Source organism: Lonchura striata, chromosome 12, assembly GCF_050655825.1.
Source record: "Lonchura striata isolate lonStrDom1 chromosome 12, ASM5065582v1, whole genome shotgun sequence".
Lineage (NCBI taxonomy): Eukaryota > Metazoa > Chordata > Aves > Passeriformes > Estrildidae > Lonchura > Lonchura striata.
The window spans coordinates 17142932-17161519 of NC_140714.1; the positions used below are offsets into that span (position 1 = coordinate 17142932).

An 18588-nucleotide genomic window follows, 5' to 3' on the forward strand; every position below is an offset into this window, starting at 1 on the left:
TCCTCCAAAGCTCTTTGGCTCCCATGTTCCACCTTCTGCACCCCACACCTGCTCCTCAGGGGCCAGCAGTGACCGCCAGCAGCGCCAGCATCCCCTTCCCTGGCCCGGGGGATACAGGAGGGGCGGGGAAGGCGCTGAGGTTCCCTGTTCCCGGGGCTCGGTGGAGCCGCTTGCTATTTCGGTGCGCTCCGAGGTGAGGCTGGACCCAGTTTCACGTTTATTTTGGGATTTAGCGCGTGTGAGTTGACTCACAGCCCATAAAAAGCAGCCGCCAGCACTGCCCAGGCTCGGCTCCGCCCGGGCTGGCGCGCCCAGGGACAAGTTTTGGTCCCCGAGGGGCCCGGGCCGTGGCAGCCACGGGGAGCCGCGCCGGTAATTAGCGCCCCTCATTAGCGGCAGGGCCGGGAGCGCCGGCGCGCTCTGACGCCACGGGCAGCCTCTGAGCTCACCCCGGCAGAGCGCGGCCGTAGCCCGGTGCCGTGTGACCTCACGGAGGAGCGCTGCTGGGCGGCGGAGGCTGGAGCCTAGGGACCGTGCGGGAGCCCATCGCTTCGGCCCTGGGATGGCACAGGAGGGCAGTGGGGGTCACCGGCTGGATTCTGGGTGGCCATGGAAGGACAGGGTGGTTATTGGCTGAGGTCCCATTGCCTCATCAGCGGCCTGTGGCGTCACAGGGAGGGATGCGCTCATTGCCTGGCTGCAGTGGCTGCCAGGATCTCACGAGGGAGCAGGGCGCTCCTTGGACAGCAGCATGTGACAGTGCAGGGCTGCCCGTCACCCTACAGGGAGCACGACGGTCACTGACTGGCAGAGGGTGACATCGCAAGGCACTGCATGACCTCACGGTGGCACAAGACCCTCATTGGCTGGCAGGGTGTGATGTTCTTGGACAGCCCGTGACATCATGGCGGAGGGGGCTGCTCATTGGCTGATGTGGTGTGATGTCCGGGGGCGGCCTCTGACGTCATGGAGGAGGCAGGTGCTCATTGGTTGTCAGGCTGTGACTTCCAGGAGCAGCACATGACTTCACGGGGTCCTGCAGCAGCCCGTGACCTCATGGGTGAGCGGGCGCTCATTGGCTGTTGCGTGTAACCTCATGCGGGACTGCGCGTCCATTGGCCCCCGCACGTGACGTCACGGCAGCCGGGCCGCTCATTGACGGCCAGCGCGGGAGTGCCAGTGGCGCCGCCTGGCGGGCGCGAGCGCTGGCGCTGCGCGGCGCCGATTGGCCGGCGGGCGGGGCGGGGCGGGGCCGGGGGGCACGTGCCGGCGGGGCCCCGCGGGGCGGGCGGCGATTGGTCGGGCGAAGGCGCGCGTGCCCGCGGCGCGAGCGGGCGCGGGGGCGGCGCATGCGCGGGGCGGTGCGGGCGGGCGGCGATGGCGGCGCGGGGCTGATGGCGGCGGCGGGGGCGGCGCTGCGCTGAGGGAGCGGCCCCGGTCCCGGACCCGCCCGGCCCGACATGGGCAACGAGGCCAGCCTGGAGGGCGGCGGCGACGACGGGCAGCTGCCGCCCGCCGCCGCCGCCGCCGCAGGGGCCCCGCCGCCGCCCGCCGCCGCCGCCGCCAAGCCGCCTTCAGCACCGGGCGGCGGCGGACAGCTCCCGCCCGCCGCCGGGCCCAGGTCAGCGCGCGGGGCGGCACCGGCGGGGCCGCGGGGTCGGGCGCGGGCTGCGGGGCACGGCTGGGCGCGGTGTGGGCGCAGCGGAGTCGGGGTGGCGGTGCGGCTGTGGGGGGCAGGAGGTGCAGCCGTGTCGGCTGAGGGTGAGCGGTGCCGGCTGCGGCGGGGCGCTGTGATGGGGCTGGTGTGGTGCGTGCAGGGCTGTTGGGGGGCAGGAGGTGCCGGGGGGTGCCGGGCTGTGGGGTACGTGCAGGTGAGACAGGAGTGTGCACGGACTGCGAGCCGAGGGCAGAGACGGTGCGGCGGTGGGGCGTGGGCAGCAGGGACAAGGCAGGTGAGGGAGGTGCAGAGGGGCTCGGGGAGGGGATGGAGGCACCCGAGGCAGGTCACTGCTGGAGGATGTGCAACCCCTGGGGAGCTGGCAGCTCCGGGACACCCGTGCGTGCTGAGGAGGACAAAGCTGCGATTTGGGGTTGGGTGCGGGAGAGCACCCGGAGTGGGGTGTCGTGTTTGGGGGACAGGAGAAAGCAGGGTGCTGCCTGGTGGGCAGAGGTCCAGCAGCAAGGGGGGAGGCGTAAGGAGAAGGGAGTGTGGTTCATGGTTGGTGGGTCTGGTCAGGATCGCAGGATGCTGCCTGGCAGCACACAGTTCAGAGCACTGGGGCATGTGAGCACCCCAAATGTCACCACCCCAAATGTGACCACTCCCAAACGTGGCCACCCCAGGTGGAGCCAGCACCAAACGGGAAAGGTCGTTATGTAACAGGAGGGACAGGCAGCCCTGCCAGGAGTCATCGGTGCAAAACCTCGCAGGGAACTGCACCGAGCCATTCTCCTTCTGCCAGGCAGCGCCAGCTGGGAGGGAGATACTTTGGAAGCGAGTGCAGGATAAGAAATATTCCTTAAATTAAAAAAGCCAATCCTAAAACATCATCCTATCTGAAAAAATAAAGGCAAGGAGCAGAAAGTTGCACGGAGGGATGCGGAGGACTCGGTGGATGGTTTGCCCTCAGTGTGTGGCCAAGGCAGTGGTGTTCCGGGCTCTTCGCCTCGCCTGGGCAGTGATGAGTGCTGCTGGTCTTGCCAGTCGTGTTGCTTCAGACAGGGAAAATCCAGGTGGGAGCCTGAGCGGGAGGCTGCAGCCTTGCCTGGCAGTGGGCTCTTATCTTGCTGGGCTGCAGTGGCTGCTCACAGGCACACTGTAACATCCAGTGGGCTTCAGGGGTGCTACAGCTGTGGGCAGGCTTCTGTCTGTAAGATCCCTGAGAGCTTTGACAGTGAATGTGAAAAAAATAGGTCTGAGTGAAATTGTGCTCATTTTCTTTTACATTTTTCACAGCTTCCCTTACTAGAGTCACAACCTCTCTGCTTTGGATTCTGGCAGTGAAAAGTTGTTCATAGCTGCTTGAACAGTTTAAAATTAAATACCTGTGGGGCTGTTTAGGCTGCTGTAATGAGAGGAGCTGAGGAAACCATGCAGGTCTGCTGTCTCTGTCCAATTTTGGCACTGCTCCTCCACTACTGTCCAGTGTCTGTGTTTGCTGCTGTGCAGTGCTGGGCCTTCCAGGGGCTTTTAGGGTCCTGGAGCATGCGGGGCTAGTGGGTGGAGGAGCAGAGTCTGTAGCACTGGCCATCCGTGCTCCTCTCCTGCCAGAAACACCAGGTTGTTTTTTCCGGCCATGCTCCAGCCCTCACACACTGAGCTGATGCTCCTGCGCCTCCTGGGAAGCTGCTGCTGGGGAGCTGCCCTCCCTTGCAATTAATTAAAGTAATTAAAGAGGTGGGCCAAGTGGGGCTGTGCCGTGGAGCAGCAGTGGGATGGGGATGATGCTGAGCTATGCCAGTGTTTAAAACCTAAGCGTGGGAGGGGTGTGGGGGGCTGAGATGACACTGAGGGATTTTAATTCAAGGTAGCAAAGTGGCAATGAGGGGAAATCAGGCCTCGAGAAGAAAGTCGCTTTTGTGAGGTGCAGGAGTGGGCACATAAGACAGACCATATGTTCTGAAAGGTTCAGCAGAGCACAGGATGTGCTGGCCAAGCAGTGAGTGTGGAGTGCAAAAGGTGCTGCTCCAGAAATCTCAAGTGGCCAGAGAAAGGGAGTTTCTCTCAATATCAGAGCAATTTTTTTCCTCTAAATTAAGTAACTTAAATCCACATGTAAGCCAGTGAAAACCATAGTAGTATGACTCTTCTATGTAATTTTTCACAGTTTGCTTTGTGTTTCACAGAGAAATAGTCTGAGTATCTTATAGGGGCTGCTCTGGATTTTGGGGTCTTGTGTTTAAATCCATAATAATAGTTTCTAAGAACTCTGCATCCACTATAAAGATACTTTAGAGAGTAGAAACCGCAAATAGGAGTAGCATCTTCTCACTAAGTTACAACATCTACCACTATTTATCAACTTTGGTTTTTTCTTGCATGCTTTGCCGAGGCACGGGGGAGCCAGAGGTTGGAGGGAGGCTGGGAGCAGTGCTCAGATTGGGGTGGTTTGGCTCTGCCAGCAGGATGCAGCCCTGGAAAAGGCCAACACGATGCAGGGTTGCATCAGGCAAGGTGTTTTCAGTGCAGACCTCACCCTTGTGCAAGGAGCTTCTGGAATCTCACCTGAGGAGACTGTGCCTGACTGGTACTCCAGCAAGGAGAGATTGAATCTGAGGAGGGAGGGCAGGGTTGCTGCTGATCTGCTCAAACTGAGCCTCTAGCCTGGAAGGAGGTGAAAAGCTGGGGCATCATTCACCTGTAAGATCAAAGGAATCCAGGCTGGTTGCTGATGCATTTAGACAGAGAGCTTTCCAGTGCCTGGCAAGTTCTGGTCTGTTCTTCTAGAGAGACCCCGTAAGCAGAAGGGACAAGCTCATTTCACAGTGCAGATGGATGGATGGATGCATGAAAAAGGCTTGGATGGCAGAGCAGGGTTGATCCCCAGTTCAGAACTGTAGCTTGGGGCACAGAGCTTTGCATGGCTGGTTTTCCTGGTAACCTGCAGAGAGACTTTATTGCTGCTTCTGATTGTATGTACCTGATTTATGCTGGATTCATTCAGGTTTTTGGTCTCTCTGCTGCTCAGCTGTGGAGCTTGTAAAAGGCTCTTTTTGACACCTGGATGCATGAGCTCAGGTTGAAGGATGGGAGAGGGGAAGAGGGACAGTCTCCTGGGAAGCCTTGGGGGGCAGCCACAAATTCAGGGGCTGTCTGTGGGAGCAGCAGTGCTTTCAGCACCACTGCTTCTCTGGAGCAGGCTGATGCACATTGCAAGCAGCCAGGTGGGCTGCAGGCTGCGAGGCTGGGAGTGAGCTTACTTCCATGACCCACTGGCAGAGGTACCAGGACCTTTGTTTTCCATACTGTGGGTCATACCCCAGTATTTCTTAAGCCTCAAGGTAGGCTGTGAGCTGAGCTGTGAGCTGAAGCTCTTGAAGCAACCAAAAGGGCGTACCTCCAGTAGTGCATGGTAGCACCTTTGGCATGGGCTGTGAGCTCCCCCAGAACCTTCCTTTGGCTTGGAACAATGGCAAGGCAAGTGCTGATCCTGTTTACCCTTCTGTATATTTAGCATTGCTCTGTTTGACAGCTGATGGAGCTTGAAGTAAAAAATCTGGTGATAGTGAAGAATATAGGAGAAACAGAACTGAAGGAAAGCTCTTTAAATCAGAGAAACTTTGGACAAACCATTGCAGTTTGGAGGTTCCCTTTTACCCTCTCAGTAGCTCACTTGAGTATGCTCGTTTGCTTGCCATAAAGTACTATCATAGTGAGAGATAAGAAGTTTATAAATAAAGATAAGCTTAAAAAAGGCAACTTTGCCTCTTTCTTTTTAAATGGGCACTTTTCCCAAGCTTGCAGAAATGAGCAGTCAATGTCCGTTTTCATATGACTGTGCTAGAAATAAAACCAGACTGTGTGATGGGAATTCAGGCTGTGGAGAGGGCTCACGCTCACCTGGAGAGCCCAGAGAGCCAGCTCTATCCTCATTTCCATGCTTTGCTCTCCCCAAAGGCTCTGAGCCCTGCACAGGATGGGGCAGAGGCATCACCATCACAGACGTTGCTGGGAATTTCCTCAAATATTACCGTTTTTCCCTGGCTGAGCCATGGACTGGCATTCTGGAAAAGCCTGCCATGCTTCTGCACTTATTGAGCATTAGTTTATTTGCTGCAAGACATTTGGAGGGTCAGGAGGGAACTGAAGTTGGATTTAAGTGAGGAGGAGAAGAACAGATATGCAATGTTTTGAGATCATTAAACTTGTGTGAGCAAAACAAAAAGTAAAAGGAGTAGAAAATGGTGTACATGATGGACTGTGTCAAAATATTTGTGGTGTTAAATCTTCCACTGGGTTTCAATTCATCTTCCCTCGTGATGGGCAGGTGGTGCTGGCTGTGACACAGTGCTTTGCGTGACTGTGATTGCTCTGACAGCAGCCATTAGGCCACTGCATCCAGACGGCACAATTCTGGGTGCTTAAGTAACTCCAAAACCTCTTCTGGGAACGTGCTCATCAATATTCACACTGTTTGGCATCAATTATTAATGCCTTTATTTCCAAAACAAATACACAGATTTGCAGTCTGCCTCACAGGTTGGAGTTTCTCACTGCTGGAACCAACCTGGGTGGTTTGCTGTGGGCATGGATCTTTACCCCTCACTTTTGATGGGTGAGGGGCTCCTGGGGATGTCCCTGCAGTGTCCACTTCTGCTCAGAAATGATGTAGAAGAATTTGGAAGGATTTATGTCCTTTGCTGTGCTGGCTTGTGCTGAAAAGTTGGAGGAGTTCTTGGCTTATTCTGGTAAAATTTGAAGCTCTTGCACTGGAAAGCTGAGTGCTGATGATCAGCCTTCTAGTGGAAGGTGTTCCTGCCCATGGCAGCAGATTAGAACTAGGTGATCTTTAGGGTCTCTTCCAACCCAAACCATCCTGATTCTTCTGCTGATGCTCAGGAATGGAGCCACAGCTCAAGTGGTGACATCCATTGAGGCTGGTGCATCCCTTCACATTGTCGCTCATGTTGAGCTGGCTTCTGCCTCTCCACTCCTGCTTCTCCAGCGTGCTGGAATAAAGCTGTTTCTTTTCTCTGCTGTGTGAATCAAGCACATATTTGATGTTTTCCATCATGTCTCCAATTCAGTGCAAACAGATAGTCAGTGCTGTGGCATATTCCTGCAGTTCATATGAGTTTGGGGAATGCTTGATGTGCATCTGGACTGGCAGAACACCACAGCCTGCCTGCCACACAGCCTCTCTGCACAGCCGTCTTCACTGCTTCCCCGGCTGGGGCTGGCACTGTGGCTGGCCCAGGGTGTTTTTCCAGCAATCCTTTTCCAACATCAGGCTAATTTCCTAGTGTGTGAGGTGCCCCTTGGGAAGGATGGGACAGGCAGTCAGGGTGCAGAGAATGCTTCCCAAGAGCAGGTAGCTCAGTAGGGTGCAATGATTTAATGGTAAAGGCGTTCTGGTTTTTCCCTAAATGTGACAATAAGATTATCACATCAACTTTGCTGTTGAGCACTGCTGCTCCAGGATGTTCCTTGGGTTTCTTTTTTGGCTAGTGAGTGACAGCAAGTGCTGATGGTCAACCTGGTCCCACCCATCGTAAACTGTTATTCTTCTTGAATTTGAGATCGTTGCTGTTATGCCATCACTGTGTTTTCAAATGTCTGTTTGAATGACAGATTTGTTATTTTTGTATCAGGCTATGAGCACGACGATTCCTACAAACAAGCTTTTTTGTCTTTTTTCATGCCTGGAGGTGCTAAGGTGCTAAGCTCCGGCATGACCCCGAGGTGCTGCTGTGCAGCCTGTCACTCATCGATGAGCACGTTGTACCACTTTTCATGTCACTGATGCTGGGAAGTTTTTATGAATGTGGTGAGCTGGCTCCTCGCTGAGAGCACCCAGCACCTCCATTGTGCTATTTAGGAGCCTGCAAGAGCAATCAGCATTGCTGGACCCTATTAACTCTGGCCTGGGCTTTATGGCGTGGCTGGAAGGGATGTTCATGAGTTGCTCTGCTTGTGTTTAATACCAAAGATGACTCAACTACCCTGATGGTGGTGTCTCGCTCACTCTTGGCTTCTGCAGCTTTCCAAGTGTGTGTTTGATATTGAAGAGAGACCTCAGCCCCATTAAGAGACTGGGGACAGTGGTTGGGAGGGCAGGAGACAGCAGCTCCCTGCCCATGTTGAGCTCCCCAGAGACAAGTCAAGAAAAGCACCTCTGAATGCAATTTTTATTTTGTTTTCTCTTATTATTTGTGCAAGTGCCTTGGTTTGGCTGGAGATGGGGAAGGGATGTGCCCTCCAACCTGGCTGCTGGCACTGCATGGCAGAGATGGTTATGATGACTAGCAAAGACACACCTCTGCAGTTCAGAGGCCCGTGCTAGCCAAATGAATGTTAAGAGTGAGGATAAGTAAGTGTAGAAGCAGTTTACCAGATGGAATAATGGGATATATGATCACAGAAGGTTTAAGTAAAACCATAGCCTCTGAATATACAAAGTTGCCCTCAGTCCAAAACTATAGTTTCTGTGATGAGCAGCAGATTAACTGTTCTTACTGGCTTCATTTCCCCCTGAAGATGTGATTAAATAGTTTGGTGCATTCTGTTTTTTCAAAAATGATTTAGTGGTGTTTCTAGGTCATTGTCTATAGAAGAAAAATGTTCTTATATTTAATGCAGTAGAGTGTGTTAGGCATCTTCTAAGAGAAGCTACAACACAAACCCCTCTCCTGCCCAGTCTGTTCCCAGACCTCTCTCCTGTCCCTGTCCTTAGCACTGGAAGGAAGAGCCTTTACACCTTCTCCCTCAAGCAAGAAGATTACCATCTCCATGTGGAGATTGTTAGTGCTCCCTGGGCTGGGCAGGGTTGTGCAAGAACCAAGGGACTGCACTGGGCTGTGCAAGGTACTGCAGGGGAAAGGGGGAAGCACAGGGCTGGGGGAAACCTCTGGGCCATTACTTGCTGATAGACACCATTAGACATCCCCACTAACAAGGTAATGACTGAGGTCTTAAATGAGACACTCTTCTCTTATGGAGACAGACTGAGAGAGCTGGAGTTTGTTTGGAATTGTTTGGATTGGAGAAGAAGAGGCTCCAGGGGAACCTTAGAGCCACTTGGACCTCTTCTATGATCGTGTGTCGGTCCTCATGAGAAGAGCATTTCCTGTCCTCTTGGAGGGTTTCCTCTTTTCTGATAGGTATAACTGAACTCAGAGCAAGCAGGTGCTGCATAGAAAATGCATCCATGCTGCTTGAGAAATGTTGCAGAATTTTGAGGGTTTTTGGGCATGTGTGACTAACTGTTCTTCACTTGATTCTAGGACTTGACAGGGACCACAGGCTCTCAGACATGACAAATCAGTTTCCCACGCTGAATAGCTTTCAGATGAGGATTTGACAGCTCCTCTGAAGGACGTAGAAGAAAAATCACCATGAATCAAAATGTCATTTGGTTTAGATGTGGCAAAATCCCACATTTCAGCTGGGTATCCAAGGGTAGGCCCTCCTCCATCCAGCCTAGAGTGCTGAAGGCCTTACATGGCAAGGATGCTTGCAGAGGCCAGATGTTAATAGCTGAAAGGAGCCACTGAGTCTTTTTTCTCTTTGTTTCCTTGCATACCAGTGGAACATTGCTTTCTAGCTTGTCTTGAGTCTTTCCTGGCCTTGGGGGTTCGTGGGCTTTTTCAGCTGCTGAGAGGCTCAGAGCCTGGTTCCAGTGGACATCCCTGTGCAGGACCAGTCCTGAGGGTTGTAGCATCCTGAATAGGGAGAATTATTTTGAAATTCACCTTTATTCATGGATTTTTAGCTCTGTTAGGAGATGCTTGGAGTATGCAGCCTCTTCTGGCGTGATCTCAGGGTGCTCCATCCTTGGAATTTTTATGGGGGTATGAAGTCAATATGAGATGTGTCTTCTTCAGCTATTGAATGAATTGAGGGATTTGGTGCTCTTACCAGCCCACCTGAGACCCAAATGGGTCTGCCATGGGCTTTCCAGAAAGCGTCTGTTGGTAACTTGTGCCCTTTCTTCATCAGTCTAAACATGAGGAGTACAAAAAGATTTTGCCATATTTAATGTCTGCAAAAGGATGAAGTTGTGCGTGGGAATTACTTGCAAAGATTAACATGTTGTAGCTGCTAACCACCCTTTTTTTTTTTTTAGTATTTAACCAAAAAACAGATTGCAGCCTAGGAAAAACAGCATGTTTTTTTTTCTTTCATCTTCTAAAGAAAACATTTCACTTATAGATATGTGAATTTATGCATTATAAAATAGGAATTGTTGAAAATTGGAAATGTATAATAAGTTCTTAAGGGATTTGGTAATTTGCCTGTCGTGTGAAAAAAAACCCAAATCAGCTGATAGTACAAAGCTTATGAAAGGCTGGGGTAATGTGGGGCTGAACTAGATCTTTTTCCATGTTGACTCTGAAGTGTACTTTTTCTTTTGATGAAACATGAAATTACTTTTAATTTTTGTTTCAATCCTAGTTACATAAACTATTATTTGATTGTACAGCTGGACTGAAAAACTGTAGGAGGTCTCACATTTAGGATTTTGCTGCCTCTCTCTCATTAAGCCTACAGCCTGATTTCTTTAAATGCACCTATTAATCTTCTTAGGGAGACAAATTGTTGTTTGGTTGGGTTTTTTCTCCCCTTTTTTTTTTTTTTTTTTTTTTTTTTGTGTGTGTTTGAGCACTAGCTTCCCAGTTAACTGGCAGAGTAAACTCTGCTGGTTTGCAGCCCTTGCAGGTGGGGCTGTGCTGCAGCTGGGCACCGCAGTGCCAGCGCCTGTTGCCTTGGTAGGCTGGGTTTGGTCTGTTTGGCTTAAACACCCGAGGTGGTCACAGCCTGAGCTGTTCTCAGCATGCTCAGCAGCAGCCTCCGAGTCAACAGGAAGGAGTAAATGTATTTTTTCCATTTTAATTTTGCTGTAGGCTACTTCAGTAGTTCATCTGTGGTAACTTGCCAGAGAAGCTGTGGCTGCCCCATCCCTGGAAGTGTTCAGGGCCAGGCTGGATGGGGCTTGGAGCAACCTGGTCTAGTGGCAGGTGTCCCTGCCCATGGCAGAGGGGTTGGACTGAAATGATCATTAAGGTCTCTTCCAACCCAAATAACTCCGTGAACTTCTGTTGCATTTTTGATTTCCAGTCTGAGACTCATGGGGTTCCAGGTTTGAGACCTATTAATGTCATCCTTGTAGGACCAGCAGTAGGACACAAAGAACTCCATGTTGTCATTCAAGTGAGCAGATTTTTCTCATATTTTCTTTCATATGCATCAGCTTTGTTGTCTTCTGCACACCAGCGATAAGCCACCATAATTTGGGTTTTTTCTTCCCCACTCATCACAGGATTTCTCAACACTGGACAAGCATTGGTAGTGACCCTTGGAATGCTGCCCTTTCGAACCTTCTCTGCTCTCCTCTGCTGGGAGTGGCTCTTGGGAGGGTGAGGGAACTGCTGTCAGTCTCAAACACATCCGTGGGCTGCAGCAGCTCTAATATGAGCTTGTGAGATGTCTGGAGCAGATAGTGCTGGAGCACACTGTGCTGGGGCCGGGCAGCAGCAGCAGCTTTCTGTAAATACTCCTGACGCCGGCATACGTGAGGAGGTGATGTTGGGTGCTGCTCTCATCCCTGTAAAACAGACCATCCTTTATATTCAGAGCAGATTTATAGTCCCAAGGAGTAAAAATATCCAAGCCTTCTCCTTTTCCCACCTCTAAGTTGTGGATGTTTTGCTTTGGAATCCTGTAGCTGGGGAGCACACCAGGAAGATAGGTTGTTTTCATTTATATAGTGTATTATATAGAACCTTTTGTGATGGTGGTGATTTTCAGAGCCCATTTACCACTATATTAGATGAGGTTTTGACTGGTTACACACTGCAGTTGTTACAGAACATCAGTTCCTGTTGGAGTGGAAAGGATGTTCCCTATCACTACATAATATGCCACTGATTACCTCAACCTGGCAAAAATAAGGCATCCAGAAACATCCCTCTGGGAGGAAACTCTGAAGAAGTGTCTCCTTAGGCATGCCTTTTTTGCTTTATTTTATCTGCCTTCCTCATCTTCCAGTCTCTCCTCCTCCTGCATTGTTAATGGATGTTAAGCACTGGTTAAAGGATTAGCATAGGATTCCTCTTGGCTATACAACTCAGTTTCATCCAACCCGTGTCCATGATTGCCTATTTAATTTTGATCTATTATTAAGTGAAAATACAGACCCAAACACTCTGAATTGACAAATTAACACACCTTTCTTTTTCTTTGAAATATGCAAACAAAACCAGCCAGCTGCTCTGGGTAGGAATAAAGTGCCTTCTGCTTCTCAACGTGTCTAAAATTTGCTTCACTTACCAACTAAACTTCTCAGCTTTAAATTTTACTGCTGCCATTTCTGCCAGGCTAAGCCTTCTGAGGGCTCTGCAAGGACAGATACATCAAATATGCAGATGCCTCCATCTCTTTGGGGACAAATGTTCTGGGCTGAGGTACGTGCAGCAGGGAAATGCAGGCAGGGACAAGGCACCTCAAAGAGTTGCAGAAGCTGGAGAAATGTTTTCCTTTGATCCTATAAAGAATTAGGCAGGGGAATTTCAGACTCCTGTATTTCAAAAGTACATTTAAACTAAACAGCTTGAGATATTGAAGTTGATGGTGTCTCTGACAGTATTGGTAATATATTGGTCCTTGGGTTTCCTTTATGTTTCCTGTTGTGAATAATGAGTTTTACACATAAAAACATAATTCTGAGTTTGGCTTGCTATTCTAATTCATATATCTGAAAACTAGAAAGTGCAAACCTAAGACACACAAACACTTACACTGAGCCCATCCAGTGCCAGCCCCCAGGCAGTGTCCCACCAGGCACTTGCAACCACACTCTTAAATAACAGACATTTCTGGACCCTGTGAGCTGGTCTGGGGAGTGTCAGGGAGGGAGAAACCTCTGCAGCTGAGAAACATAACCTGATGTGAAGATTTTGTTTAAAGGCATCTGGCCATGATTGGACATGTTGGACACAGAGTTTTCCTCTTCACAGGGAAATGTGGGCTCATCAGTTTTTCCATGTACCCCTCCACATGTGCTGTATTTGGAACTCTTCATGGGGAATCAGTTGATGGCTGTTTCCTCAGTTCCTGCCCAAATGATCTCTTGATTGCTCTTCCACACCTTGGATATGTGCTCTCCTGGTAACCTGAGGCAACCAGAAAATATAGAAATAAGGACCTAAGTGGCCTGAGGAAGAGTTAAAGGGACTGTTATGAGATAACCAAAATGTGTAGAGGTGCAAAGACAAGAACTGCAGGATGGATAAAAATACTATGGTTTTTCACACACAAAAAAATTAGGTCCTTTGTTTCCTTTACCCAGGCTCAGATAAATGAGGGTGCAAAGTCAGGATTTTTTGGTTGCTGCATAGTCACCAGGAGCTGCCTGTCTCTCTGCAGTATGGAACTCTGATTTCCTCTCCTGGAAATTGCTTTTTAACTGTGTTTTTCTTTCCTTTTTCTAAAAATACAAACCAGTTTCTTTCTGGTCTGTCATTACTGCCTCTTTTTTAACAGCACTTCTCTTTCTGATGGATCTTCCTATTTTTTTTACGCCTGGAATGAATGTTGTTCTTCGTTCTGGGCTGAGTTTGGTTGACTCAAGCTGTCATGGAGATGGATAATGATACATTTTTTTGCATCAGATTTTAATTTTGGAATATGGGTGGAACTTATCCAAAAAAAGGGCCCTGCAGTCTTCCCAGTTTCTTAATGGTTGAATACCAGTTTCTTGTGGAAGGTGGAAGTGTGGGGACCCTTGTGTGGTGTGGATGTGACCAGGGATGTTGACTATTGGAGCCAGACCCCTGAATTGACCTCTTTTTTGCCCACTGTGACAAACAGTGCTCATGTTTGATTTGTTTTGTACATCCAGCCAGCACCTGCAGGAATCCATCTTGCTCCTGGACAGAGTCAAGCTTGAATGCAAAAGGGAGAATTGCAAAACCAGACCTTGGTGCCACTCTTTGTGGGAAGGAAGCCAGAAGCAAGTAAAGGGAATGGGCTGCCTTTGCTCTTCTCTTTGAATTGCTTTCCAAAATGCGTTTTTCCCAAAATAACTTAATTGTGTATTTTTTGGGGTGGGTTGTTCTATATTTGTTGATGAGCATTAAATCGATGTTTTCTGAGAATGGTCCAACGTGGCTTGCAGAACTCTTTGCAGAGCATCAGTGTCTGATTTAGAACCCATCACTACATGTGGCTATGGTTGTTCTCTGTGCCTCACTCTGTATTTCTTGACCTTGGATTTCACCTGGCATGATGTTTCAAGACATCCAGTTCAGAAGAGCCTTCTACAGCTCTTTGCATTCAGCTTTAGCTTTGAATATGCTGAATAAATTTGCATGGCTCAGCAAACTTGTCCTTTCTTTATCCCTCCTCCCTCCCAAGCCATTTAGGAATATCCCATTTATTCCATGGCAAGATCCTGCACCTCTGCTTGTGAAAACCTGGCCATCTGCCTCTATCCTTGGTGTCCTAAATCCTGATAAGTTATTAACCCATAAGAAGGATTCCCCTTATTTCTTCATCTTTTATTACTTCTTTCTTTCTCTCCTTTCTTTCTAGATTTTTATCCTAAAAATTCTCCCACTTGAGATGATTTTTCATACTCAATATTGCCTTTTACTTGTGTAGCTTGGTTGTTTAATGATATTGCTGTGTTATAGCCATGTCTTAAACCTTTTCTTGATGGTGCATGTTTTGCTAACAGGTGCCATGGAAACTTCCCTTTGTTACTCTTCCACCTGCTGCTTTTAATTTCTTTTTAACAAACCTTCTCACTTTTCCTCTTCTTTTTTTCTCAGTTGTATCTGAAAATTATAGTAATCATGTGAATTTCTGTGTTTTTCCCAGTCCTGCAAATAGATTGAAGCCAAGTCTATTACAGTCACTGTTATTGAAAGTTTGTGTATCAGGTTTGGCTCCTCAGAGCAGGCACGTTCCTGTCACAGGATTAAGTCCAGAGCAGGTAGCTTCATTCTGCATTGCTTTAGGGAATAGCTAACGAATGAAAAAAAAATTGTGTCGCTGCTAATTAAAATCAGAGAGGCTTTCAAGGAGGGCGGGCTTGGGTTATAATCATAGATTTACAAGATAAGCTTTCACCAGCCGTGTGCCATAAAATTCCTTAGCTTCATGCCATGGTTTATCTTTCAGCTTTGCTGGCATTTTGTAAATACAGAGCAGTAATTCATGGTGTTGGCTTTCCTGGGACAAAAGCCTTCAGTTAAGCGTGACTGCAGCAATCAGCTTTTCTACCCTTTGATTGCCAGAACTCAGATGTAGGATGTGAGTGGATGAAGGCTGAGGGGAGCGGCTGCTCCTTGCCTGGGGTACTCTCCCCAGCATCCTCGTCCTTTCTGCTGCCCACAGTATTTGCAAGATTGTCATGGCTCTTTTATGTTATTTTAACACACATATATGATTTGCTCATAGCAATCAGTTGTACCACGGAAGGATATGGAGGCAACACATCGAGTAGCTGAGTGGAAACCAGATTGAAGAGACGGCTCCAGCCCACACCTCTCTGTGGCTCCTGGGGACGTTTATCCCTGTTTTAGCTGCAATTTCCCTACATGCTCCCTGGTATTGGTCACAGGGCCATAACTCTGTGGCACAGCTCTTCATCATTCATTGCAGACCTTCCAAATCATGCAGTAAAGAGGAGAGGAGTTCTGCAGGCAGCTCACTTTCCTGTGCAGGCTGCAGCATGGCCACCCTCAGCATCACCTGAATTAATGCTAAATGAGGGGCACTTAATGACCCCAGACCTGCTGAGCATCCCCCCTTCAGCAATGTCCTCGGGTCCAGCAGCTGGGGTGACTGATGCCTCCTGTCCCTCCAGGTCTTCCCAAAGACTCCAAGGCTTCACCTGCACTGAAGGTCCAAAGCTGACCTTCCAACTGCACCCATTCACTGGATGAGGTGATGTTCCTCCTTGTCTTGGATCTTCCAGATACCTCATAAATGTCCAGAGAGGGGCAGAGAGGGATTAGGTACCCCATAGCCTTTCTAGGATCTCTAGATTCATCCCAGGCACAGTGAAGCCCTGGCTCTGCACCTGCCCTTTCCTGGTTCTCATCACTGAGCTACAGCTCAGTGAGTACAGCTCTGAGTACATCACTGAGTACAGCTCCTCACGCTGTGCAGCTGATGGCATTTTGATCAAGAGGTGGATTTCTGCTCTGTCTCTGTAAGATTTAAAGGTAGTTTTCAGCTATCACAGAGGAAACAGATTTTTCCTGTCGCTGAAGTAGAATGAATATTGGACACTGCACTTACCCCTGAGATATTTTAATGCTTTAAAGTTCCAGATCATTATTGTTCTCAGCAACAATTATCATTTATAAAGGAGACCCTGTTCAAACCATTGGACCTTTATAGTGCCTGCTTCTGTAAAGCTATCTGAGAAGTGATCTCTTTGATATATATGGGACTGAGATCATTACCTGCCAACTCTTCTGTTGGGCCCATTTGCCTTTGGCTCTGAAGGGTTTGGCCAAGATCCTGACAGTAGTGGCAACACATTTCAGGCATCAGCAGCTGAAAGAGCAGCTCCCCAGGGCAGCATGTTGTGGTCTGCAGGTTGCTCAGTGACCTTCTGGACTGTGAGAGCTCATGTGAGAGATGCAAAACTCTGCCCTGACTCCAGTTCAGGTCTTGGGGTTCATAGAGGCTGCTCTGGACTCTGTACGAATCAGTTGTCTTGCATTTAATTGCAGATGTTCATTATGGTCAGTATAGGGTGTCTAATAGACATCTGACCTTGAGGTTCTTTGGAGAGGTCTGGGGATGTTGGTCTGGTGAGCAGGAACAGCCACTGCTCTGGTTTTATATTGCAAAGTGCTCAAAGGGAGATTACTCTTGGCTAAACCAGGGCTAAGGAAGGTGCAAAACAAGTATTTTCTTGCCACATAGCAAAAACAACAGAATAGAATAAAATAGGGTTGAAAATAAAGTATTTTGAGTTGGAAGGGCCTTCAATTATCATTTAGTCCATCTGCAAATGATAATGATTCACAAACCTTTACAAAAAGGCAGTTGTGGAGGAATGAAAATAAGCAAGTAAATGCTTATTTAGAGCTTAAAGCAGTCATAAACCCCTCTTCTGTTATGTAGGATTTGGCTAATAAAATGGCAGATGCCTCTCAACAGCCGTGGCTGACAGAGCAGCAGCGACAGTGACATTGGTGTGTTCTCCTGTTGCTGATTCTGGGTTGAACTAGGCATGGTGCTAAGATGGAGAATAACTGGTTTGTGGTAGCTGTGTAAACTGGAAATCTCCTGGTTCTTGTTACCTTTCCATGCATGGCATTTTAAACAAAGGGAAAAGCCAGCAGCAGCTCTAGGTGTGTTATCTGCTGTAGAACCAGGGCCAGAGGAGGAAACTGGCAGGCACACCGTGCATGCAGCACTATCACATTTCTCTGTATTTATGAGAACAGGTATGAGGGTGGAGGTTAAGGACCCGAGTGATTACCAGGTTGGGTGGAAGCAGGAGCTCAAGTACACTGTCAGCATCAGGAGATTTGCTTTAGGGATGCCTCAGTCACCAGGAAAATGCCTGACAGAAGCTGCATCTTATTTGACGGGGATAAGGCAACCCTGGAGCACAAAGCTGCAGGAGAACAGGGTTTTTCCACTGCTCACAAAAGCAAGTCATTAAACACTGTGGCCTTTCACAAGAGTGCTTGTGTTGCCATCTAATAAAATACTCCCTGACAGTTTCTAGTCACCATTTCATATTTTCTATTTTGATTTCAGCTGTGTGGCATTTACTGTTTTTAAACCATCCATTTCCAAAGTGATCCTTTTCCTACATAGACATCAGTATAATTATTTCAGGGGCACTTGGATTTAAGCAGGTGCGTAATTCTGTAACTGGGGGCTTTTTTTTTGTCAAAGCAGAGCCTGATACAGGATTCCCTATGTCGGCTGTAGGACTTTTTAGAGCTACAAGCTGCCCCCAATAGAACCCCCAAGCTCAGGGTATATCTGAGCATTGCTAATGTGAGATTTTCAGAGCTGAAACCAAAGGCCCTCCACATCAGACACTTATTTTTCTGTTTATTTACTAAAAGGGTGTCCTATTTTCTAGTCAGACTTGCTGACAGGCAGTATACACCAGCTAACATTTGCTATTATCCATGCTGTTCCTTTGCCGACCCATAACCATTCAGAATTACGTCTTTCCAAGTCAAACCCAGTGCCATTTTGACCTAGAGTAAAACTGCCTGCTTGTTTAGCTACCTGGTTTTTTCTAAATAGGTTATACTCAGTGATTCTTAAAATCAGTCATGTGGATGTTCACTTCAGGTTTCAGTCGAAGCAACTGGGTCAAATCTCTGCTCATAGCTGAGCAACTCTAATTCTTGTTGGTCAGTCCAGCCTCCCTCTTTTGGGTGTGAGCCTCTTCACATGTCTCTCTTCATGCTTTATCTTGTTTGCTGCTCATCCTCTTGGTTTGACTGCAGATAAACAATAATTCCCTCTCTTTTTCTACCCAGTTTCCCCTCTTTTTTTTTTCTAACAGAAAATACTTGCTGATTTTTGATCTGGTTTTGAAGCTAGGAGCTCCCTTGCATGGACAAACTCAGCTCCTCTTTGGAAAGCCTGAGCAGGGCATGCAGTTTGTAAAATCATGATGACACTGCCACGTATTTTCATAGTTTTTATCTACTACAATGCAGTAATTAGATCAGTTGCCCAGCAAGCAAGGACCCATTTCCCTTAGCACGAGGCAGAGTTGTATAGAAGGGCTGCAGCTCCTGAAGGATTTACTCAGACCACAAATGCCAAGCTCCTGTGGATGCAATCACTGCCAGAGTTTTGTGGCAGCTGAGCAGGTGGATGTGCCAGTGTGCTCAAGGCAGGGATGTGAAATGAGACAAAAACCAATAAAT

The 18588-nt window shown here is 48.6% G+C and overlaps 1 protein-coding gene across 4 annotated transcripts in view; it reads left to right on the forward strand.

Moving 5' to 3' along the window:
* The first annotated feature begins 1445 nt into the window (after window positions 1–1445).
* BSN (bassoon presynaptic cytomatrix protein) overlaps window positions 1446–18588 on the forward strand; it is an 88835-nt gene continuing 71692 nt past the window's right edge. For all 4 annotated transcript variants that reach the window (XM_021529212.4, XM_085590135.1, XM_085590136.1 and 1 more), the window contains exon 1: window positions 1446–1621. In XM_021529212.4, coding sequence (XP_021384887.4) covers window positions 1461–1621 — 161 coding nt within the window. In that variant the 5' untranslated portion in view covers window positions 1446–1460. The remainder of the gene's footprint in view (window positions 1622–18588) is intronic.